The following is a 26534-nucleotide window of genomic DNA, read 5'->3' on the forward strand; positions in this document are numbered from 1 at the left end:
GAGGATAAGCTTATTAGAATTTTAGGAGATCGCGTTAAGTTTTTATATAGGGTTAATTGGGGTCGGTTAGCACAAAAGCGGGGGAAATTTTCACAGGTAAGCGTTAGAATTCGTGCCAAGAGCAAGGTGTCATCCGAGACGCTCGCAGGTGGGGTATATAAACCGGTGGGTTAGCCTTAGAGGGGATGGAGAAACGACGGCCCTAGCCAGTAATTTATGCAGCACACGTATTGGCGCTATAGTCTTGTTAGATGCGCGCTACACAGACAATTCCCGCTCAAGAAAGATAGTCAAATAAAGATTTGCAGAAGACGGGTTATTCTTCATTCTTGATCGTCTGTGACTGTGACTGAGAAATAGAAGAGAAGAAGAACGAACGTTACAATTGATAGAAGCAAGAATATTACAATAGAACAGCATATTTTGAGAGCAGTAAAAACGTTACACTATCTATAGGCCCCTAATTAATTACTAATTTTTATATAAATCTATAGGCTATTATAGGCCTATCAATATCATCATTTAGCCTATTATTAGCCTATATATTAAAATTATATTTTATTATTATATTATACTATATTTATTATTACTATACTATACGATACACATAAATTACCCTAATCACTTATCAATAATCAATAGTAATCACTAATAATATATAATATTATTTTTTAGCGCAATTTCCATTCTGGAGAATTGCGTTTATTAACCCGTCATTTCTGGATGTATGAATGTATGAATGAATGGATGGATGGATGGATGTGTGTCCGCAGCTTTAAGTCGTATCTCCTCCTCAACGACTAGTTCCAAAGCAATTTTGTTAAGCAAGTTACGAGGATGAACATAGGCCATAAAAATTCCGGGTTTCTTTCATGGATTTCCCGGAAAAGCCAAAAAACCTCGAAAAAAATGCAGTTTTTGGCCCATATCTCGGCAACCAGACCACTTAGCGACTTGAAACATTTACCAATCGATTCCTGCCATAATTTAGAACAATATTGCCGAAGAAAGTTTTCAAAAATATCCTTTCGTTCTGTCACAAAAAAATTTTTGAATTAATTAAAATTTGGACCGAATTAGTAGGCATTTTTTCCAACCACACCACACGCATCATCACGTTCAATAGCTGCATCATCACATTCAGTAGCTAGGCGCGCAATGGTTTTTAGTCATGTAACTCTATTGTAAATAAAACATGTAAAATACTGAAAAAAAAAAAAAAAATACGTTTTAATAACTAACCAATGGTTTTACTAACCCTGCTCTTGATTTACGCTATGACAGAGCTATTTTTAGATAACATAAGGAAATTGCGCTAAAATTGTCACTAGACTTTTTAATGGACACCAGCGAGAAAAGTCTCAAAGGTATTTGAGAGGTGTATAAATTCATTTAAAAATCATGCACAGCGTAGTTACAATTAATATGGTTATAAAATCCTGTCTATCTGGTTTTTTTCGGACTTTACTAAAGATTGGATGTATTTGATGTTTATAATATTTTCGGTAACTAAATAAAAATTAAAAAAAAAGCAAAAACAATTTGGTTTTCACGTGTAATGGCGACATAAACAATGGCATCCTGCTATTGGATAGGCCGCCATTGATTTTATTGTACACATTGTAAGCTAAAAATAGAAAACTAGGTCATGGGGTTTTAAATTTGCATTGTAATTTAAAAACTTGATCTGCAAAGTTTTGTAAACAAATAGTTATCGATCACTAAGTTACTGTACAGCCAATCAATATTTGTCTTACGAAAGTGAAACATCCGGTTATAACTTAGGCTTGATGAAAATAAATAGAAATGTGGCCTTAAACTCAACAAATTATTTTCAAGTTCTCTGGATTTGCAACTTTTATAACATTTATTCTAAAAATATAAAATTTCTAAATTAATTTTAGGCTTAAGTTTTTATTTTTTATTTTTTTTTACGGTCTAAATCTAAAAAGCACGTTTTTATTCCATGTCAACAACATTGGGGACGGAATCTCGTCAACTCGCTCGCCTCCATTAACTTGTTTATTAATGAATGTATTAGCCTAATATTACTAATTAATAATTTGATTGCATTTTAGAATTAGAATTTAGATTAAGAATGAAACAACCATCATCCATGAATAATAATGATTATTCCATGATTAAATATTAAATAAAAAAAATGTTAATGTAATTATTAATTAAATGTAATAATACTATTATAATAGTTATTAATAGCCATAGATCTAGGCCTACATAATATATTAATAATAGGCCTATATTTTAATATATATATATATATATATATATATATATATAGATATCTAGATCTATATGACAATGTACTAAAAACTATTCTTTATTTTGTAAAATGCAATTCAATAAAATTTAATCAATAGACAACATTAACATTAACATGTTTAAAGTTTAAACTTTAAATTATTACTTTAACTAACGTAAAAGCCAAATCACAAAAAAACTTGATAAGCGGACTTTCATCAGCTGTTGGCTGTACGCACACTAACAAACAAGATAAATCTAGATTTTCTAGACCTAGAATCTAGATCTAGATCCGTCTGATCTAGATCTAGACCTAACTTCATAACTAATAACAAATAACAACATACATGGTCATACATTACAAGAGTACAGAACTGTACAATGTGTACATTGGTTATCCCTTGCCCAGGCCAGATATTGAGTGAAGGTTGAAACAATTTACACAATTTACAAAAAAATAAATATAAAATTATTTTTATAAAATTAAATTTAATTTAAAACCAGGTTTAATTAGTCAGTTAGTATAGATCTAAATGGGCTATAATTTATTATATTATTATTTATATTATTATATTATTATTATTTATTATTATTCCAGTCCAACAAAAACCAAATACCAGTAGATTTTCTTCCGGTAAACAATGAAACCAAAATGTAAAAACAGTATTTATAAACAAACCCACTGCCCAAAGAATCAAAAGAAAATTCAAACCACACACAAGTAAGTCTATATTTTATTTCAAAAAATAATAATTCAAAAGACCAATGTCATAAATATTTATAAAGTTAATTTTGCAATAGACTCAGTTCAGATTGTTTAAAAAAAGAAATAAATTGCAGTTGTTTGACAACTTCTTCACACAAAAATTAGTGACTAAACAAGTCACAGCAAGCGCTGTACTGTAAGTTAGTAATAAGTAAAGTGTAACTTTAAACTTCATAGTTGTCTAGATTATTGCCAATTGCTAGTTACAATACACAATGATGATACAATTTAATAAATCTAGACCCAAGTTGTCAACATTGAACAACACTAAAAAAAGTCAAATGACTCAAAAGTCAAAAGTGAGTCAAAAGACTCAAAACATCAATTCAAAACACTAGCCACTAGATCTACTAGTAACTAGCTAGGCCCTATTGAAAATATAAACTCATTAGGCCTATTAAAATTTAATAATATTAAATTAAGCCACCCTCCCACACTCTATAATACTACTACTAAATCTACAATCTACACGCAGTCATTATCAGAACCGAACACATATAGTTCTGATAATTCAGGGTTTAGTTTTGGTCAAACTTTAATTTTTAAAATTCTAGAAGTCTAGTAGAAGTAGTTAGAAGAAGTCAAGGCACATCCTTACTTCACTAGTAGGCATACCACTTGAATCTAGATCTCAAGTATATAATTAACCTGTCTCACTAAATTTTAATAGTCTAATTAATTAAGCCTAATTTATTTCCTAATATTTAAAAAAAGACGGTAAAACCTGGAATAAATAAAAAAAAAATACCCAGCACCTACGTAAGAACTATTGCCAAAGCAGATATACACCAATAATTTTGCTTAAGGTTCCTTATGGGCTTACTACTATGTAAAATTTATTTTTGAAACTTAAGTATTTTAAATGAATAAATGTTAGGCCTATCATTTTTTTTTTACTATTACAGTTATAATGGATTCTCCTGATGTTGATGATAATGGTCATAGACAAGGGGAATCAGATGGGGATCCACAACAGTATCTTGTTACTGGGCAACTTCTCAATGATGAGAGGACAAACAGTGCCACGCCCACGGTTGATGAGGATAATGTAGACACAGACAATATGAAAGATGAATTTGAAAATAATGATATCATTGCTTCAAATCATGAAGATCGTGAAGAAGATTCTAATCTAGGAACTAATTATTCTGTTAGAGACATTACAGCCGGCGGTGATGACATAGTGGAGAACAGCTGTTTAAATGTAAACAACGAGGAACAATTAATCTTTGTTGGTCATCTGTCTCACCCTGAAGGGGAGACAGAGAAACAAGATTCAGATGATGAGCTGTCCTCTAGGCATTCACAGGCTGATGCTGGGGGTGATCTTGAGAATGTTTCTATTGGAACTGAGGACAGTGAAGAGCACAGAATTGAGACTCATCTTCAAGGTAAGAAACTTTTGTTCAAAGAAAAGATATATTTTTTTTTATGCAGTGTGTGGAAAATACTTATTTATACTGTATTATAAATTATATTCATATTACAAATTTTAAAACTCTTAAAAAACACTTTGCAATGTTATGTACATTTTAAGACTAATATGAATTAAAATAATGCCATGTGTTAGTTTTTGCACTAAAAAGAGCATCTACCTGTATTTTATTTCTGCATGGATAATTTTCAAAATAACACCAATTGTTCTAACATTAATTTTGACAAGTGCATGATTACTAATTTTAATCAAAGTAAAACACAAACTAGTTCATTCTTGCTTGGTAATGAAATGCATTAAAGATTACGAGCTGACCCGCAATGTAGCATACACCGCTATTTAGTTTAATTCCTATTTTTCAGTAATTCACAATTTGTGAATTCGGCACCACCAATGCTGTGACTGAAAATATTTTGCTCCCTCACTTCCTCACTTTCCACTTTCAGAATAGTTTTTTTCAGTAGAAACTAAAAAAAACCCTGTGAAATTGAAGTAAAATCCAAGTTTTTTTACCTTTAACTTTATTCTCAACTTAAGGCCATCTAATTGACCCAACCCCTATTGTATAGCTAGTTCAAGTGATTTTATTCTTAGAAATTTCATAACAATTTTGTTTCAAGTGAACAATGAAAATGAGACTGAACTCCAGAAAGGAACTGGTGATGAAAATGAAAACAATGAAAACACACACACCATCTGGACTAAAACAACATCTTCAACCCCAGAGGCCTGCGTGGAGGATCAGGGAGTCACCTCTGATCAGGAGCTAGAGGATTTCTTTAACACCAAGCCTGTCAGCATAGACGAGGGCAATCAAGACTCCCATTTCCCAGCCCTGGATAATGTTGACTTTGAGACGGATGAGGAGGGTCAAGAGGTCAATAAGGAAGTCAGGAGAGTCAGTGTTGAAAGTGAGGCCAGAGGTGAAGAGTCTGATAACAGTAAAGCTGATAATGGGTTGGAAAATAGTGGTGAGTTAATTTTTAGTGACCATCTTCCATAGGCGCCATAATAATTTAAGCAGCATTCATATTGTCAATGGGGACGGAGTGGTCTAGCGGTAGAGAGCTGGACTGCTAACCCGTAAGTCTCGAGTTTGAACCCGGGTTCAAGTCAGTAGACCGTCCCTGAGTCCACCCAACTCTGATGGGTACCTAACTCACGTTAGGGAAAGTAAAGGCTGCTGGGCATAGTGCTGACCACACTATCTCTTCATATGCCGAGGTCACAGAAACAAGTGAACTCTACTTCACTTGTCCCATAGACCGTCAGGTTTGAAAAGGGAACTTTACTTTTTTACTTTACATATTGTCAACATGGTCATTCTTTTAGCTTTTAAAAATATTTTTTCTTATTACTCAGAGGTGTTAATCTTCTCCCTCACTCTGTATTTCCTACCTCATTGCCTGTAGGTCTCAAGGCCTTTCAATGCTGTATGCCTTATAATTATAGAAAAATGTTAATACTATATGATAAGAAAGAGAATAGCAACTATACACTCTCAACTATAAAGCTACAAATATTATGTAGCTTATTCTGTTCAATACATTGTGTAAGTCAGTGGTTATTCTAACAAAGTTAACACACTACTAATGAAGATGAATTACAGACAGAATGTGCTCATGCTCAATTATTTTTGTTAACAACCAGCTTTTAACATTTGTCTTTAATTTTTTACTTACATTGGAAAAACTTAAAACTTAATTAGATTATGGTACTTAATTAGAATACATTATGTACATTAAGGAGTCACTGTCAGTAAATGTAATGCCATTAAAAAAAAAGTTTTTGTGGGTTAGTAATGTAAAATTAGTTCCAAATATTGTTCTGTTTATATAATATTTGTAGTAGTTTTGTATGGTATACTGGTGATGTATTTATGTATATCTTTTCCCTTTTGAAATTTGTTCATAAAATATTTAAAAACATTTTTCATTATATTTACCTACAACCAAATCAAATTCTATATTTTTTGTTTGTGATTGTTTTTTTACTATCAGAAATTTCCATCATGTTTAAATGGTTAATTACGTATGTTAATACAGAACTAATCATACAAAAGTAAAAGTTGTTTCAGTATAATGAGCCTCATTTAAAAATAAATAAAGAGTGTGTATAAAGTGTTGAGCCATGTTTACTAACTCTCAGGTCAGGGTGACCCAGAACACCAGGCTAATTTAAAACCAGCTGGTCATGATATAGGCAAAAATACGGCCGTTGATAACGATGGGGATAAGGGCATCTCAGCTAAAGCCCTGACCAGCCCTAGACTTAACAAAGATGACTATCCACTTAACTATCAGAATTATCAAATTTGCAGAGAGGTGGGTCGCTTGTGTTTTTTCTTTAGCCAGAAAAAACACACATCTGTAATTATGTTTCATCTATTAAAATTCCATTTGTTTATTCCTGTAATCTGTTTAAAATATATGTATGTTTTAAGCCCTGTATATCTTTAAACGAGCCAGTTAATTATTATAACATTAGCAAGTTAAGAAAAGACTTGTATATTATATAATGTTTTGTGTTTCTCATTGGCCTTGTTGATAGCTGACCCCTGGAGTACAAGAGTGTCTAATTTTAGAAACAGGAGAGCAGGTTGTCTATGTCACAGATCCACACACCTCTGTTGACAAAACAGTAGAGCCTTTGCTTTCTAGAGAGCTTCCAATTGAGGAGTTATCATCCGACAAGCCCTCATCCCAGGTGTTACCATCTGAGTTACCATCCGAGGTGCTAACTTCAAAATATGAATCACCAACTACTAAAAGCGATGGTTTCATCATTGATGATAATTCACCTGAAAATTCACCCACGCATAAATCATCACCCAGCGCAGATGAATTTGTACGTACTTCGTATGACTACGAAAGCGGACATTTTGAGCCCGGCCCAGACAACAACGCAGAAAGTAACTTGCGTGCTTTCATCTCAGATCACGGCATTCCCATAATCATGGACAGCATGGGGAGCAGTGACGACGAGAATGATGGGAATGAAATGTTAACAGACCAGAACAGTCACACGTTACAGAAATCCCCCTCAGGAGATGGGATGGTAGGTGACGGAAATGAAATGCTAACAGACCAGAGGCCCCCTTCAGGGGTTGAGATGAGGGGTGATGTTGGGGCTCTAAGTGAGAATATAGTGGAGGATGTGTTGTGTAATGATGAGGAAAAGAACAGTAAGTATGTTTCTTTATGGCCACTGTTTTCTATGTAGCTTTAGTAGTGTGGGCCTGATAAATTCATTAGCATTGAACTCTTTTAATGATTTAAAAGTAGCTTGTGCTTAATAGATTCATTGGCATTGAAATCTTTTAATGATTTAAAAGTAATGTGTGCCTAATAGATTCATTGGCATTGAAATCTTTTAATGATTTAATCAAAAGCTGTGTGTGAGCCAAATCGATTCATTAGCATTGAAATTTTTTAATGATTTAACTAAAATTTCGTATTTTATTTATTAGGCCCATCACTATTTGTGATAATTTTTAAATAAATTTTTTAAAAAGATTTTAAATACAAATTTATTTTTTGAGGCCAATAATTAAAAAAAATACTGATAAAATTAGCTCTTAAAGCTCTTTAGGTTAAGCTCCCACCCCCATCTTCTTGACCAGCTCTGATTAAATGACATTTAATGTTTGTACAGAAATGTATAACCACATTTATTGTTCATTGTACTTGAGCAAAATTTTATTTTCCTTATTTAGAAGTGTTTATTTTGTATTCTGTATTCATTATTTACCTATATATATTTACTTTATCTCACTTGTAAATATAGCTATAAAATATTCACTGTGTTTTTGTATTAGTATAAATATTGTACTTTAGCAACATTTAATTTTCCTTCTTTAGAAGTGTTTATTCTGTATTCATTATTTACCTATATATACTCACTTTATCTCCCTTGTAAAGATAGCTATAAAATATCCATTGCATTTTTGTATTAGTTTAAATACTGTAGAGTTACTGCAATAACATAAACACCAAGCTTAAGAACCTATGACCAATGTTTTTGTTTACTTTTGATTTGAATTCGGTTCTCAAATAAGCACTTTTTATAAAAAGAAATAAATTTTACTAACATGGTTCATATAACATAAGCTTAAAAGTTTGTTCATTGCATAATATAAACATGTTAATGAAGCTCTGATTTTATTACAAACTGAATTATCTACCCTGTTTTTTTTAAATTAACTTTATCTCCCTTATTATACCAGAGCTTTTGTGTGCAATAACTCCCTAAGTGTATAATCCCCAGTACCTTTTCTTATATGTTAACACCAATATGCGTATATATATAAATTGCTATGATAATCGCGACTTTAATAAATTTCAAGGAAAGTTACTAAAGCTATTTTAAATTTTACCAATTTATTATTTTTTTTTAAACAGCTTACTTGTATTTTTAGATATTTAGATTTAAATTTTTTAGATTTAGATTTATTTTTTAGATTTTTAAACATAATTTCTTAGACTTCGTGTGAAGTTCATGTTGTGTTTTGTTTCAGTAATTAATGTAAGCTTTTTATAGTTATCACCTTAGCTTCCCTTGTAATTGACCATTCATCACCCTAGAATATAATATTCTACTAAATGATTAATGTTTTATTGATTGATAGAACATTGTTATTCTGGGGTGACCTATTGTATTTATTGTAAACACAATTTTACAGCATGTTCATATTGCTTCACAAGTTTATTGATTTATTCTTTGTAGCACTTTTTATATCTTTAAATATTGGGGTCTACAACCATTATCTGAAATATTGAACTAAAAAGGTGTTTTCTAAAAGCCAGTTTCCTAAGCTGCCGTTTGCATTAATTTAATGTTTTCTATTCATCAGAGCTTAAAAATAATTGTAAAAGTTAATTAGGTTAATTAACTATTAATTAATTCAAGATAGTTAATTCAAGACTTAAGTATAAAGAATGTACTCTCAGAATTCTTATTTTAGGCAATAGGCTTTTCATAAAACATCACTCAGGCTCCCAGGACCCCCCCCCCCCCCCCCCCCCCCGTATGTTTATGTCCCTCAATAATTTTAAAATTTTTTTTTTTTTTCAGGTGATGGAACAAGTGTTGGCTCATCCAAGACCAAGAAACAAAGGTAAATTTATAATCTTGTTAACAATGTATTTGCAGTCGGCAATAATGACACACTTGTAGGGTGGTTTTCAGGTGAGGATTAGGGTTAAGCGTATAGGACTACTGACTCAACTCGGCCCTACTCGATTCATGTCACAGTAAAAAAATGTGGATAGGCACTACACTAGCCATGGGACGTTGTAGTCAGATGGTAGAGCATACAACTTCCTACTCAAAGTCCTTGAGTTCAAATCCCTGGTTAGTGTCATTAGAACGTCCCTAATCCACACAGCTCTGATGTGTACCTGACTCACATTGAGGAAAGTAAAGGCGGCTGGACATAGTGCTGACCACTCTATCTCTTCATATGCCGAGGTCCTTGAAACCAGTGGACTGTACTTCACCTGTCCCATATATACATTACTGTCTGATTTTCCTGCTTTGTTAAACATATGGTATCAACAAGTGTCTTCAAGGGTTTCAAACAAATAAAAAATTATAATCTAAAAAAGTAATTATCATAATCGCTTTTTGTTTCTGTTTACACTGCATTTTTTTTTCTTTTAACAGTAGATAGTTTGAGCATGTTTAGTGTACAACATCTGAAAATTTTTATTTCCTTGCCAGGTTTTATGAACTACAACCTGACCTTAGTGTTGAGAGCCTGGAAGAACCTGACAACACCAACAACAACAAGGGCTCAGGGGATGAACAAGGGGAGGCTAACAGCAACAACAATGCCAATGAAAGACTGGCTGAGAATTACCCCCCTTTTGTTGCTAAAGAAAACCCACCAGTGAGAGATGTTAGTTTTAAACCAAGTCAATTCGCAACCAGCAGGTAAACATGCAGGATTGTTTGTTATTGGTTTTACCTTATTAAATTATCTTATATTTGTATAATCTATATATAAAATACTGCTTTTTCTTTGGATCGCATTTATACATGTTTCAGCCTAGACACAAGTTTATTCTATTCAAGTTTTCAGTTTAAAAAAAATATACTCTATTCACACCCCTCCCGTCCTCAATTTCCCCCCCCCCCCCCCCAGCTCTTAAACAATCTATTCACCTGCATCTCAGACTGGATATATAAAAACCTTATGAGGGGGATAGTGTGGTCAGCCACCTTTATTACCCTAATGTATTCAGGTACCCATCAGAGCAGGGTGGACTCAGGAATGTCCTACAGACTGGAGACTTTCAACTTGGCAGTTATAATCTCTACCATTTAATCATGCTGAGTGTATAGATTTATATATTATTCATGTTAAATATTTCTCCCCAACAATCCTCCCAGGCCATACTCCATCAGAGCAGGTTGGACTCGGGGACACGAACTTGAGACTTTCAACTTGACAGTCATAAGCTCTACCACTCAGCCATGCTGAATTTATAGATTAATATTTTAACTTATATTTCATTATGTTAAATCTTTCTCCACTCTGGCCATGCTCCATCGGAGCAGGGTTAACTCAGGTACCCAAACTTGAGACTTTCAATTTCTAAGTCATAACCTCCACCAGGGAAGTGGGGATGGTTATATTCTGGAAATCTCAATGGGATGTGGGTCAAGGGAGGAAATAGCATATTTATCATTCCGAATGAGCGAGTTTCGGACTCGCCAACTAAAAAATCCCGTTTCACCCCTCTCCACATCTCCTCCCTTATGGACTTATCAGGGGTGGGAGGGGGGGAGGGTGCGTGGGGGAAATCGTCATGGGAAGAGGGGTGCAGAGCGGGAACGTTTTAGCCTTTCGCTTGCGTCTATTATGTACTGATAACCCCCCTCCCAGAGAAAAAAGTCTAGAAGAAACACTGATCTAGACAGAAAAATAAAACAAAAACAGATAATTATGAAACAATGCTTATCTACCACTCAGCCAAGCTGAATTTATAGTTATATTTTTGTTAGTGTTAAATCTTTCTCCTGAATGATCCCCTCAGGCCGTACTCCAGTGAGAGCACACTAGCCAGCAGCAGCTACAGACATTCAAGTGTAGTTCCAGACTCCACCAGCTCCAGGAGCTACAGTCAACATTCTTACAGAGATGAGTCTGTTTCCACTAGCAGGGGTCAGAGGTCGCATGATAACAGCAGCTATTACAGGTTATTGTCATGTCTTATTGGGGTGGTTGAAGTGGTTATAGTGTTACCTCCACACAAGGTGTGTTTGTTGTAATGTGGGGTTAAATTCTTGTTAAGTTAGTTACTCTGCTCATTGACTGTTTATGGATCACCAGTGACTTAATAGGATAGGTAGTCATTGCCTTGGTCACAATGTATTTAATGGCTATAGAATCAGCTGGACTTGGGCTCACCATTTTTTATCATTAATAGTTTTTACTTCATTCAGGAAAAAAAATAAGAGGATAATCCTAAAATTGTTTTAAAAAAAGGTGGTGGATTAGATTGAATACAATCCCCCCATAGTGGCAACATAAACTCTACTTCACCTACCTAAGTGACTGTCACCACTAAATCTGTCCTGTACTTGTATAACTTTTGAAGAAAAAAATGGCCTGGCCCTTGTAATGTGCTTTTATTTTGTCGTCTCCTCCGCAGGTCTATGGGTGGCAGCTCCGAGGATATGTCCAGACTGTCCACACGGTACACCCGTATAGAGCAAGGAGACCCTAGGATAGATGCATCCAAGTCTGAGTCTGTCACTATCCCCAAGTTCAAAACACTGCATGACCAACAGGTGTGTATTCTCCTTTTTTTCCCCTCTCAAACATAGTTCTTACAAGCTTTTTTATGCTTCCACAAGTTTTTCACATCAATATATAGTTACACTAAACCAGCATTTTTGCTAAATTTGGGTTGTTCACTTTTATATATTTTTAAACATTTCAAAACTTGTGTAATACATTCTATTTAGTGTCACTTTATTATCCCTATTACTGTATTCTATGAGTTGCTGTGTGCAAAGTTGAATGGCAGTTCTACTGATGGGTGCTTTCCCCTTGGTAGTTTTACCCTTAATGTAATATGTGTAAGAATTGACCTGGGTTGGTCTCTGTAAATACTGTGTGGGAAGCCACCACCTTCATTCAGTTACACCAAGCAGTCCTCAGCCTTGTCTTACATGCTGAAGTGGTTTTGGAATGGTTTTTATTATTTGAAGTATTTTTTTTTTTAAAATGGCACTAAAAAAGCTTGCATGTTATATTGAAGCTGTTTTTGCTAGTGGTCCTAACCGTTATGCTAAACTAAATCCTGACCTTAACTTCAACTTCAACAATAACTGTGATACTCTCAGAAAAAAACAGATCATATACATTTTCTTACCAGTATTTTTTATGAGAACTTAAAATGTTCTAGAATTATCCAACCATATGGTTCTCATAAATAGTTCATCTTACATAGTTCAGCATACATGGTTCATCATACATAGTTAAATCATACATAGTTCATCATACATAGGTGAACTATGGAAATCAAACATTGTCGTAATCCAACATCGTCTTGTCATATGACAACCTGTACTAATCCACCATTTTAACCTGGTGTGCTGAGCACAGGTCAGCTGGCTGGACATGTTCAAGATGATAGAGGAGCAGCACAAGTGTGAGCTACAGTCCCAGTACCAGGAGCACCAGAAGATTCTACAAGAGATGCAGAGGAACATGGAGAAGGAGCTGACCAAGCAGCAAGCTACACTCAAGAAGAGGCTGAACACCCATAGAGAGGTGACAGTACATGTCTTGTAGTCTGCCCCACTGTACAGATTTGGGTGTTTAACTAATGTCCCAGTGGTTGGTCTATGTACCGAGCTGATGGTGTTAACAATTAAATACCAAGTTATACTACAGGTTAACAAATACTGGGCAGCCTTCGTATGTGTTTGGGCATAAATCATTTTTTTTGGTGCTAAATAAGCTTCAGAATGAAGTTATGGTTTCCTGGTGAAAAAAATAAACAGGGAATAGCTACACAGTTCTGCTGCCGAGCACAGTATTTTTAATACATATCTTATAGCCCTTATCTTTAGAAACATCTATATGCAGGCTTTTAATGTTGCCAGTTCTCCAGCTATTTAAAAATAAAAGTATACTATGCTGGGTAAAATACAAGCTACTGATCTACCTACTTTCTTCAACATTAAGCTTATATAAAAACTATTATCTTTCTTAAAATTAATGGTTCTTTGCATTGTAAAATAACTATTATCTTTCGCTAAGTTGACTGCATTGTTTTCAGATTTTGGAAGAGCTGTCACCCAATCGGCGCAGCAGCAAAAAACGTCCAGACATTCAAAACATCAACCAGTCCCGCAGGTACGATGACGAGGACGACGCCCCAGCCCCTGAGAGCTACCACCAGGTTGATCGTCTGAGTGACAGCGCCAGCCACATCACTTTAATGGGTGTTCCCGTGTCACTGAGAAACCCACCGCCACTGAACAGATATGTACCAGAATATAATGAGAGAAGTCAGTTTAATTTCTTAAGTTTGTATTTCAAATTATATTATACTAGCAGAGAAGCTTGTCAGGAAAAGGCGCAAATTAAACACCAATGTTTAATATGAAAAATCATTTTATTATCTGTTTCCCTTTCTTCTTCTTCTTCTTCTTCTTCGTTCTTAATTTTTAGTGTTGGAAGGGATCGAGCCTTATGACTTTTTTGTTCGCTCTGTGTTTGGTATTTCTTTGGATGTTCCCGTTTACTAATCCAGTTAAGCCAGACTAACTTAGTTTCCCAGAATTCTTGAGTTATTCCATTTGGAATCTTCCTAAATCCTTTCAACCTTGATTAGTTCCTGGCTCAATTAAAAAAGTTATAGAATCTACATACTGGGCTTGGTACTTTTGACACAATCCCTTCAAACTTCAACGTCACAGAAATTATTTTAAATGCAGAATTCTTAAATGAAATATTTGTTTTAGTAATGTGCCTTGTATTTCTAAATTAAGAATCGTCTGATGAAATTCCCATAAAGACGCCACTAGAGTTATCCTCCCCTTCAAGACCAGCTGACACCTCACTCAACCTGTCTCGTCTGACCTTGGGCTCGGACAAGCAGCTTCGTGGGGGTGTCTACAGCAGTCCCATGCCACTGGCTAAAAGTAAACTTAAGGTAGGTCACTCTTCTATGTCACGGCTGCTCTTTTAAACTTGGGAGGTGTGCTGATTTTTTACTTTCTAAATTCAAAACCTAGTGCTTTTTAAAAATGTTATCTTTTATTTTAGTATATAAAAGTAAATATCAAACACCCTAATATTTACTTTGGTTGTCTAAAAAACTTGAGAAACTATCAGCTATTTTGTATTTTTTAATTGAAAAACACTCGAAACTTTTTAAAATTTTAAGTTTCAGGCGCTGTTTTAAAGATACCTATTACTTATTTTAAAAATGTCAAAAAATATTTCAAAATGCTGATTAGCTTTGTTCCTGCATAGTTTAAAATATCACCCTTCAAAATTTCATATAAAACTAGGGGTTGGGTAGAAAAAATTATTTTAAAATTTTGTTATGTAATTCTAAAATGCTGATAACAAAACTATTATTATTTTGTAATATTATTTTGTAATATAAACAATGTGAATATATATTGTAACTTAGTTCATAAATAAAAAGTTGTACTTATTTTATTCACTTTATTGTTAAAAATAAGTAAAACATCAAATGTTCAGAGTTTTAACTAAAGAATTTTCATTTGAATAAAAAAAAAGAATAATGTCAAATCCCATTTTACAGCATCCTCCGTAAACTTCAGTTTAAAAGTAAAGATATTGTCATTGCAAATGATGATACGGTTTGTGTAAAACAATTTAATTCATTTTCACCTCATATCTTTTAACCCACTTGTAGAACTCTCCAAGGGGCAGCAAGTCCTATGATGAGGCACAACGCAACTCCCCTAGAGGGGACAGCTGCGGCAACTCTGTCCACTGGGCTTATGACGGCCACCCTCGTGATGGGGCGCCAACCTCCAGGCCCACCTCAGGGGAACTCACTGAGTCTGATGATGTCTTGTCTCCAAGGTTGTACACATATAACATCTTATGTCTAATCTTGACTTCACTGTTATTTTGTTAGGCAACATTAAAAAAAAAACATAATCTTATTGATTTAGGTAGTTCAGGTACCCTTTTCGTTCATTTAAAATATATTGAAAAAAATCAGTAGTGAAAAAGCATAATCTGAACTTTCTAGAGTTGGCATGATCAAGAAATTTAAAAATAAATATGGAGTAAGGATTATTAGTTTGTAGTACTGTGGTAAAATCATTTCTGGGCTGTTGATTATTTTCATGGGACAACATTAATTTATCTCCATTGTTGTGTGGCAAATAGTTTTAATTAAAAGTTCCTTCATGTTTATAAAGGCTAAAACTATTTTAGTGAGAGGTTATTCCTGTTCTACTGTACCACTGAATAATAGAAAAATTTATTTTACACAGTACTAACTGTAAAACTAAATAATAGAAAAATTTATTTTACACAGTAACCAGATTTACATTAATTTTGTTTACTACACTTTTATAATTTAATTTAATTATTTTTCCTGCAGAACTAGAATCAGCCTGCGTGAAAAACATGCCAAGCATCTGGCTGACCTCAGAGCTTATTACGAGGAGGAGCTACGAGAAATGAGGCAGCTTCTCTCCCTTAGACAGGAGAGGAACGCTCGGGACATTGGTACATCTGGCATGACTGCTGAGGAAAAAATCCTGGCCAATGAAAATCAGGAGCTCAAACAAAAATGTCAAGAATTTCAAGACATTTTCCATGATGCAAAAATGTAGGATTTTTATTGATCATCAAATAATCGTCAATTTAGCTGTACCTGGCCTAATATTTTGTTACATTAAAACCCTTGAGCTTAATATAATAATAATAATAAATAGACAGTAAATGAATGGCAGCTTTTAATGAAAACAACAAATTACATCATGTTATTGTATAATATAAATTTAGTTTTCTACTTATCATTGAGCTGTTTGCTTCAAGCTTAAATTTATTGGATAAAATTTTCTAGCCTTTCAACCATGAAGTTATTAATAATAATTTAGGCTACTTGTACTTAAAACTGGGTAACTTCCTGTGACATTGTAGTATTGAATTTTTTTTATTTGTAAGAACAACTCACTGCTATGTTGTATTTATCTTTCACATACAGTGAGATCAGGGAACTACAACAAAAGATCCAGGGACTTGAGATACGAGCTGTAAGTTTGTTTTTATATTTATATGATAACATTTACATACATTTTCTCTATACAGAAAGTATAAATTTGCAATGAAACATCAGGAAAGACTCAATTGAATTTCCCTCAATGCTATGATTCTCCCTGTTAATTCCCATTAACTTAGTAAAGTAAAGTTCCCTTTTCAACCTGACGATCTATGGGGCAAGTGAAGTAGAGTCCACTTGTTTCTGTGACCTCGGCATGTGAAGAGATACTGTGGTCAGCACTATACCCAGCCGCCTTTACTTTACCTAACATGAGTTGGGTACCCATCAGAGTTGGGTGGACTCAGGGACGGTCTACTGACTTGAACCCAGATTTGAACTCGAGACTTGCGGGTTAGCAGTCCAGCTCTCTACCGCTAGACCACTCCGTCCCATCACCAGTTTAATTATAGTTTAATTAAAATCTGTATAAAAAATTTCTCCCATTAAATCTCCCACCAGTCTGACTATAGTTTAATTAAAACCTATTCCCCCATTGAATCTCCCACCAGTCTGACTATAGTTTAATTAAAACCTATTCCCCCATTGAATCTCCCACCAGTCTGACTATAGTTTAATCAAAACATATTCTCCCATTGAATCTCTCACCAGTCTGACTATAGTTTAATTAAAACATATTCTCCCATTGAATCTCTCACTAGTCTGACTATAGTTTAATTAAAACCTATTCTACCATTGAATCTCTCACTAGTCTGACTATAGTTTAATTAAAACATATTCTCCCATTGAATCTCTCTCCAGTCTGACTATAGTTTAATTAAAACATATTCTCCCATTGAATCTCTCACCAGTCTGACTATGCGGAGAGGTTTGACACATCCCAGGCGCAGGTTCTAAGCCTGAAGACCAGGCTGGAGGAAGTCACAGAGTTTGCTAAAGAGAAGGAAGCCATCGCTGGCGAGCTGGAGCTCAAACACAAGAAAACTGTTGAAGCTCTACAAATGGCTTACAAGGTAGGTACATACAGTTGACAAGTACTTCAACAAATATTAATGGCATAAGGCCTCAATGGAATCAATTTTATATTGCTTTACAACTAGCTGAAATGTTAATTTAAAGGTTATGACACACATCACAATTTAAAGTACCTTACAAATTAAACCAACTGTAGATATGTACTTGTCAAATTAATGCATTAAACAGTGATTATTCTTGGATCACATTAAGAATATGAGGAATTAGATGCAAAAGTAGTGCTACATTTACATACTATAGAAATGGATCAAAATTGATTTACATGATTTGACCATGAACTCACCCACCCACCTCCATCTTATACAATTGATCTAACCATGAATGTTAACTGCAGCTTTAGCTCCATCTTTAAGAATTCATCAGAAACTTTGTAAAATTCTTGGATCTTAATATCCTTCAAAGATGGACAAAATGTGACATCTTCAACAGCACTCTAAGAATGGGCCCAAATCTGATCTGAACTATCCTTTAATAGCCTATCAACTAAAACACTTTTTTCCTTTTCATGCCCTCATTATTTAACTCTCTCACTTTCTTGCATACTGCCAATTTTGTAAAATCTAACTTGTAAAAGGAACAAACTATTATTTTAAAGTTAATAATACCTAAATTATGTAAAATTATTACAATGTATTACAGAATCATTCAACTAGTGATTTTTTTTCCAGAAAGAGAAAGAGCTAACAGACTCAAATCACAGTGCCAAGACAGCCATTCAAAGAGTTAGTATCATTGTTTTTGCGTAGAATTTATTCTGATGAGATTTGTATATATTTTTGCTATAATTTTGTATTTACTAAAAAATTTTTTTACTTACTAGTTTACAGTTACAGCTGTTAATTGTCATTTCAATTGTAGTTTAATTTAATTCATGAATTAATGTCTTTTAATTATCTTTTTTTCCAGTTAGTTGATAAATATGAAACCTTGGAGAAAGATTATAGCTTGGCTAAGGTAACTTGTAAATCCTCAGCTATTTTTGTGTCTTACGGCACATGTATCAGGCATCAAGTAGCTTCATTTCTCTGTCACTGTCTCAGTAAAGTGTTATAAACAATTACAGATATCAGTATAATAACGAGTTTTTAAACACACTAAATATAATTTAAAAAAAACAAAAATATTTGTGCACTGTAAACGTGTTGATTACTCTGGAGATATTTTCAATACATATTATTTTTAGTGTCTAATGCTTCTACTTTTATAGCTTTAGAAAGTTAATGTATATCTTATTATTTTCAGTGCATTTAAAAGTTTTGTTTTATTTCAACTTTTTAATTTGAGTAATTAGGCATTAGATATATAAAAAAAAAAAATAATAGTAAGTTGATATCTAAGATAAAAAAAAACAGTTAGTGAAGTTAGTGCTACATTTACACACTATAGAAACTGGCCAAAAATTGAGTTACAAGATTTAACCACAAACCCACCCACCCACCTCCAGACAGACTTAAGAAAAACCTTGTTAGATAATTCATTGATTGTATCTGTAGGAGTCATTGTCCTCTATGGAAGAGAAGCTCTTAAATTCAAGAACAGAGGTGATGGAAGCCAACAAGTAAGTAATTTTCCATAGAACACTTACTAAAAAAATCCAAGGCGAGCTCCTCTAAACTGTTGATTTCCTTTTCCAGGAAGAGAAATCAAATCAATGATCACTCATATTGTGATACCACCATAATGGTTGACGTTGATTCACTTATTAAATATTAGATTTAATTACCAAACATACAATTACCATTTATTCTATTCATGTTGACCTTTGTTACAATGAAAATTTTTAAACTGCTGCCACATGTATGTTCTCAACTTAATTTTATTTAGCAAGTTTACCCGCCTGGAGCTAGAAAACAAACAGCTGAAACACGACAATGAAATATTAAAACATGAGCTCACTATGGCCAGGAGGTAATTTGTTGTGTATAAATGTTTTCTATGGTAGGCTACTGTTTGGTGGCTCTGGGGTAAATCACTGCTAGGTTTAGGGTGTGTGGCTTTGAAATAGTAATCAAAAAAGTATCAAGTGGTAAGAGCTGGTAATGACATGTGAGATTACTCACATTACCATAATTTAAAAATCAAAGATGTTTGGAAGCTTTATGATATCAGTAGCTTAGCTCCATGAGTAATAGTAAAATAACATGAACTACTGCATAATCACCCTCTTTTTTTTATACTGGGAATATTTATGTGGGGAAAAAACTTTTTTTTAAACAGTGATTCTCAGAATTTCTGTGGGACCGTTCTCTGGCATTGCACAAAAATTTAAAGAAATAATCTGAGCTTTATTTTTTTTTTTAAATTCCTTAACTTAAGGTATCTGGTTTGTAAACTAATCAGCTTTTGAATTAATTTATATGTCTTAAGTAAAAATAAGTTTTTTCAATTTCACAGTTCCTTAAATATGCGTACAAGCTACGAGGATTCCTATCACTCCCCTGGTGGTGTGGACAGAGGTCGACCTTCATACAGTTCCCCCAATGTGTCTAGGACCAGGTCAGCTGACAGGTCAGTCTATGTTCAGTTTTTGACTTGGTCGGTCAACATAGAAGTCAATCATTCTTTTATTACTAAATCTATAGTATTCATTTTCACTTTTGTACTAGATCATTAGGATTCATTGTCATGTGGTCGAATGGTATAGCGTTGGACTGCTAACCCAAAATTATCTAGTTCAGATCCCCGGCTCAAGAAGTCTCTGCTTAGTCCCTTAGTCCACCCAGTCTTTGATGGGTACATGACTCATGTTAGGGAAAATTATGTGCCAAAGTAACTGAAACAGCTGAACTCCACTTCATCTGCCCCATGGACTGTAAGGTTCAAAAGGGCACTTTTCTTACTTTCTGTAAAATTACTACTTGTACAGAAACTGAAAAAAATATTTCATTACTGTACTCATGAAACATCCAGTGATCTTATAAAACTGAAATGGTGTAGTTATTATTTTTTTGTCGCACTTGCAGATTATAAAATATTGTATTGTCATACTTTAAGATTTTCTAGCAAGTTAATGTTATACTTTAAGTTCCTTAAGTATTGTAATGTTGTTATAGGAGTTTATAATGTATTGTAATATCATATTGTAAGTATTTCAAGTAAATAAACATACTTTTAGTTTTCAAGTAATGTCATACTTTTAGTTTTTTAAGTATTGTAATGTTGTTATTGTAGTTCATAATGTTATGTCATACTTTTAGTATTTCAAATAAATGAACATCATGCTTTTATTTTTTCAAGTATTGTAATGTCATACTTAAAAATCAAGCACTGTAATACATCCTGCTTTTAGATCACATCACGCCAGAACAGAAACACCCACCACAGACAGAAGCAGAGCAACAAAAGACAACTCTACAGAGTCAGACACTGACAGTGACCTGGTCAAGTCTCCCATACTCAGGGCAGAGCGAGAGTTACGGAACCTGCAGAAGTCACTCTCAAGTCAAGGCTTCACTCCGAAGCTGCAGAAAAAATTCTATGGCAGTGAGATGTCCATGCGATCAGTTGGTCAGTGATTCACATGCATTGTCTTGTCTATATTTAATAGAATAAACCAATCCTGATTATATAAAGGTAGAAAAAAAAATACCCTTTACCATGGTCTGTTAACTTGGGATGGCATGGCCAAGCAGTAGAGAGCTAGATTGCTAACCCGAAAGTCTCGAGTTTGAATCCGGGTTCAAGTCAGTAGACTGTCACTGAGTCCACCCAGCTCTGATGGGTACCTAACTCACTTTAGGGGGAAAAGGCGGCTGGGTATAGTGCTGACCACATTATCTCTTTGTATGCCTAGGTCTCTGAAACAGGTGGACTCTACTTCATCTGCCCCATGTGTCCTGGGCATGAGCAGGAAAAAGAGAGAATGGTAGATGAAGTAGAGTTGTTGTTTCTGTTACCTTGACAGATGAAGGATAATGGAAAAAAAAATAAAGTTACCATTTTAAACCTGGCAGTCCATTAAGGCAGATAAAGTAGATTTCATCTGTTTCTGTAACCTCAGCATATAAATGAATTGTGTGGTCACCACAATGCCCAGCTGCTTTTACTTTTACCTAGGGTGAATCAGGTACCCATCAGAGCTGGGTGATCATTGTGCTCTCTATTTTTTGGCCACGCCCTGCCATGAAGGCATAATTCTAATTTAAAATTCAAACATTTTTCACTGATTGGCTCTATTAAAATATTCATTAAATGTAATTAACAAAATCACATTTTAAAATTAGTTTTTACTCTATTTTTGTGAGTTACCTAAGGTAGATTAATTTTTTTTGTTCATGAAAGAGCACGTGTGATGAATTATTATCTTTATTTTGAAAAGGTCAGTCATCCAACAATGCCATGAATGGTCACTCCCCTAATGAAAAGCAAGTCAGGCATGTAGAAAATGGGAGACAATCAAACACCAGATCCAGTGAATATTCCAGAGCTTCCATCAGGGGAGAGAACTCTAGACATGCAAAGGATGGGGGAGCTGATCAAGGCAGGGGAAAAGAGAGGGCAGTCAAAGATAGAGATCAGAAGGGGAAGACATACAGCTCTCCTACCAAAAGTTAGTCCAATAGGTTATTAATCTTGTAGTTAGAATATTAGTAAAATACATTTTCCTTTAGCTAAAACTTTTCTAATTTCATCACTGACAGCACAGTCATATAAACCCTTGTTTTTATGTTTCTCATAATCTTGTAAAAGCTGAACTAAATGTGTATTATTTCTGTTAAAAAAAAAAAAAAAAAAAAAAAAAAAGACTTTAAACTACATTTTTATTCAATTTGTTTATAATAACAAAAAGTAGTCACATTGTAAAAAAAGTAGTCACATTGTACAAAAGCCATATTGTACAAACCGTAAATTCACATTGTACAAAATGTTAAGTCACATGGTACAAAAAGTAAATTCACATTGTTCGAAAAGTAAAGTGCTATTGTACAAAAAGTAAAGTCACATTGTACAAAAAGTAAAATCACATTGTACAAAAAGTAAAATCACATTGTAGAAAAAGTAAAATCACAGAATCATTATCCTCTTAACAGATTTCATCTGACACTGTTTCACCAACCTCCTCCTCCCTACCACCAGGCCACTACATTGTTTACACCCAAACCTGTTAATCACTAAACTATAGATCCTCTATTGTGTACAGACATATTTTAAAAATTTTTTTTTCAATATTTCAATATGTTTTAAATATTTTTATACGACCGAATGTTAAAATAATTTCTCCAATGTTTTTGAAAGAGTCCCAAGGAGGAGAGAGCATGTCAGGTGAGCAGGCCCTAGAGAGGGTGAGGTCAGGTGACATCGTGTCTAGACCAGCCTGGGAGGACATGTACACATCCATGGCACAAGCAAGACCAGAGAACATCAGCGGCAAACTGGCGGCCCTCAATTCTGTAAGTTATTGGTGGCACTGAATTCTGTAAGTTGTTACTGGCGGCACTCAATTCAGTAAGTTGTCCAGTCTTTTTGTCACTGGCACATTGGCCGCACTGAATTCTGTAAGTTGTTACTGGCGGCACTCAATTCTGTAAGTTGTCACTGGCAAACTGGCGGCACTGAATTCTGTAAGTGGCCCACATTCCATGAGTATCCATAATATTCCATAGTTAACTTTTTTGTTTAATAGTAGACCATGGTCAAGTGGACCTTCTTCTTGTGCAGGTACAAATGATCTAGAGATCACACTCTTTTTCAGTGCTGTGTTTTTCCTTATTCTGTTTTAAATTCATCATATTTCACATACACAGATGTTTTCTTTATTAGTGTTCCACAAATACAAATGTTTTGTTCAACATTTCCAATTGCCTTTCTACTCCTCTGATTCTAATTTAAGTCACATTTATTTACATTGTAACCCCACTGCAGTTTTATTTTATTTACCACAGTCCTGCCCACACAAATGTGAATGAAAAAATAAGGTGTGGTGGTAAAAAAAAGAATTTTGTATACATTTATATTCCCACTTACTGATAATATTTATATCTTTCACAGACTAGGGACATGATGATCAGAGAAAGATTACAGAATATTGAAAATTTAGAGCGGAAATATGATGACCTAAGTCATGAGAAGAGAAAGGTAAAGGTTTTACCCCAAGGGATAAAATGTTAAAGTGTTTATTTCATGGTATGAAATGTGAGGTTTTATTTAGAAATTAGGGGACAGTGTGGCCTAGTGATAGAGAGCTAGGCTGCTACCCAAATGTCTCAAGGTTGAATCCAGGTTCAAGTTGGGGAAAAGTCCTAAGTCCACTGGATAAGATGATGGTGATTTAGAAATTAGTTGTAAGTGAATAAGGTCCTGAGTTCAATTCCTTTCATGGGTATCTGACACTGGGCTCTGGAATTAAAGGAAGTTGGGTAGGGCATATATTGCTGACAACACATACCCTTTGGTAATGTGTAACTGTCAAAGGAGAACTAAATTATAAAAATTTAATTTGATGTTAGTTTGAAGTTTTTTGCTCTTAGTTCAAGGTTAAAACTAAGATTATGGTCTAAAGTAACAGATAAGGTTAGGTCTGGGTTATTTTTTGTATTGTTATTTGCAATTCTATGGGATGGCGTGGCCTAGCAGTAGAGCGCTAGAATGTTAACTTGAAAGTCTGGGTTTGAATCCAGGTTCAAGTTAGTAGAACATCAGTAAGCCCACCCAGCTCTGATGGGTACCTAAGTCATGTTAGGGAAAATAAAGGCGGCTGGGCATAGTGTTTACCACATTATTCCTTCACATGCCGAAGTCACAGAAACAAGTGAACTCTTGTTTCACTTGTCCCATAGACCGTCAGGTTTGAAAAGGGATCTTTAATTTTATTTGCAGTTCTGATTATTACAACATAAACGACAGCATTCAGGAAAGTATTTTTGGTATTGTGAATAAAACTATGTAAAATATATTATATGACGCAAGTAAAAGAATAACCTGTAGCCCCATCTCTTGCAGTATGAGTCAGCCCTCAACAAGCTCCCAGCCCAGGGCCACCGAGCAGAGAAAGACAAGTTAGAAGCTGAGCTGGACAGGGTAGACAGGGAGCTCGGCTCAGTCCGGATGTCCTTGAAGCGCTACCACGTCCTCAAGTCCACAATATAACACAGGGTTATGTGTACGGTTTTTTATGATCTGATTTTTCGTGTGGTTTGTGTGAATCTTCCAAGTCATGTTTTTTAAACTATTGTTTTGGAACTCGTTTGGCACTGGAAAACAGGTTTTTGTTGGAGGTTTCTTTGTCTCACTTTGGTTTTAGTTTGAAGAATAAATAATGTATTTATTATTACTATGTTCTTAGTATATTTTAATTCATTTATACTTACTGCCATTGTCTTTTAAATGAAACCTACTAGCTGCCAATATTTAATATCTTTGTCTTTTGGCAAAAAATATTTATTTTAACTCTTTTGAATATTTTGTAATGAAGTCGGACGTTTTAATTAGTTTTTTGTGGAATGTACATATAACATTAAAATACAACTAAATTTCTTATGATTTTACTAGGGCATTGTGTAAGCATAACAATAATAACATCAAGACAGGATTCTCTAATGATTCAGAGTAATTGTATTCTCTTCCACCTCTATTAGATCTGATTTTGAAATTATTACTTTTTAAATTAACGTCAGGTTTTTTGTACGTTTAATGAATTTTTTAAATAATAATGTTTTAAATGTGATCACCTGGTGCATTAGTGAACTAGACTTTTGAAATATTTGCTGTACACATTGTTTGCGTTACGAGAAAAGTACATTACATGACATATTTGTTCACATATAATCTGCCTGCTGTACCAATGTCAAGTAGAATCATTGTTAGCATCAACTACACTTTGTTATTGTTACACACCCAACAGGTCATTTGATGCAGCTTAAACTACTTGCCACAGAAAAAAAAACATTCCAATGTTACAATGATTTTACAAAACTAAATGCTGAAATTGTTTTACCGCAAACTTTAGATTTTTCATGTTAAGTGTTACAGGCTAATAGACTGAATGCTAGTGCATGACATAACTCTTGTATTGTAACATAGATTTGATCTGTGTTACTTCTTGAACTTGTGTACTGAGGCCTTGTTTCTGCCATACATTTCCACGTATACCGAGAATATGTTGTCTGTCATTCTATTTGGATCTCATCCATCTATTCAACGATGTATTCTCCAACATTTTTATTTGGTTTGATAAAGCAAGTCTAATTGGTCAACTCTGTTATAAGCCTGCTGACTCTAGACCAAAATTAGACTTTAAATAATTACTGTATAAGAATGCATGTTTTTGTAAGTTAATTAGTACATTTCTAAGAAAAATCCTGATATTGATATCACCCTGAGGTGCCTGAAAACTATTACCAACTTTAAATTACTTTACTGAAAGAATTTCAAACTAGAATCTTTTAAAAATTTTTATCAGCCATCCATTATAGGCATTTTGTTATTTTAAAAGCTTGTAAATCTGTAATAATCAATGTAGGTGTAAATGTATTTTATAAAAACTTCACAGTAGATTTAATTTGTTTGGTCAAATGGTGGAGCTTTCTACTACTAACCTGAAAGTCTAAAGTTCGGATCTAGGTTTTGTGTCCATACCTGACTCATGTTAGGGAAAGAAAAGGCAGCTGGGCATAGTGCTGACCACACTATCCATTCATATGCCAAGGTCACAGAAACATGGCTCATAAGGTTCAAAAGGGTACCTTTACATTAGTTTTCATCCACAAAAATGTTTACAAAAATATTTTAGCCTGCAATGGATGTTTAAAGTCAGTTTCACAACAAACTCCCCAAAAACCATTCAACACAAAGAGCAAATGTTACT

At 34.1% G+C, this 26534-nt stretch overlaps 1 protein-coding gene across 1 annotated transcript; it reads left to right on the forward strand.

Moving 5' to 3' along the window:
• The first annotated feature begins 2890 nt into the window (after positions 1-2890).
• On the forward strand, positions 2891-26278 carry LOC131928860 (uncharacterized). Its single transcript, XM_059285007.1, has 26 exons — positions 2891-2980; positions 3931-4416; positions 5081-5431; positions 6609-6784; positions 7011-7644; positions 9534-9576; positions 10182-10394; positions 11501-11662; positions 12119-12257; positions 13078-13245; positions 13757-13988; positions 14472-14635; positions 15371-15543; positions 16073-16303; positions 16682-16730; positions 17548-17709; positions 18400-18453; positions 18638-18685; positions 19225-19289; positions 19556-19639; positions 20126-20239; positions 21021-21238; positions 22050-22280; positions 22967-23121; positions 23720-23806; positions 24671-26278. Exons 2-26 carry the CDS (start codon positions 3936-3938, stop codon positions 24815-24817), a joined length of 4581 nt encoding a protein of 1526 aa, XP_059140990.1. The 5' UTR covers positions 2891-2980; positions 3931-3935; the 3' UTR covers positions 24818-26278.
• Positions 26279-26534: the final 256 nt, after the last annotated feature.

This window comes from Physella acuta, unplaced genomic scaffold, assembly GCF_028476545.2.
Source record: "Physella acuta isolate Inbredline_101_S28 unplaced genomic scaffold, ASM2847654v3 ptg001558l, whole genome shotgun sequence".
NCBI classification, from domain to species: Eukaryota; Metazoa; Mollusca; class Gastropoda; family Physidae; genus Physella; species Physella acuta.

Bases quoted from the DNA above. Each gene is read 5' to 3' on its own strand.
- LOC131928860 (XM_059285007.1), top strand. From the start codon at position 3,936: ATGGATTCTCCTGATGTTGATGATAATGGTCATAGACAAGGGGAATCA. The intron at 13,989-14,471 runs GTCAGTTTAATT...TTCTAAATTAAG, and splicing joins ACCAGAATATAATGAGAGAA to AATCGTCTGATGAAATTCCC. The intron at 19,640-20,125 runs GTAATTTGTTGT...TCAATTTCACAG, and splicing joins GAGCTCACTATGGCCAGGAG to TTCCTTAAATATGCGTACAA.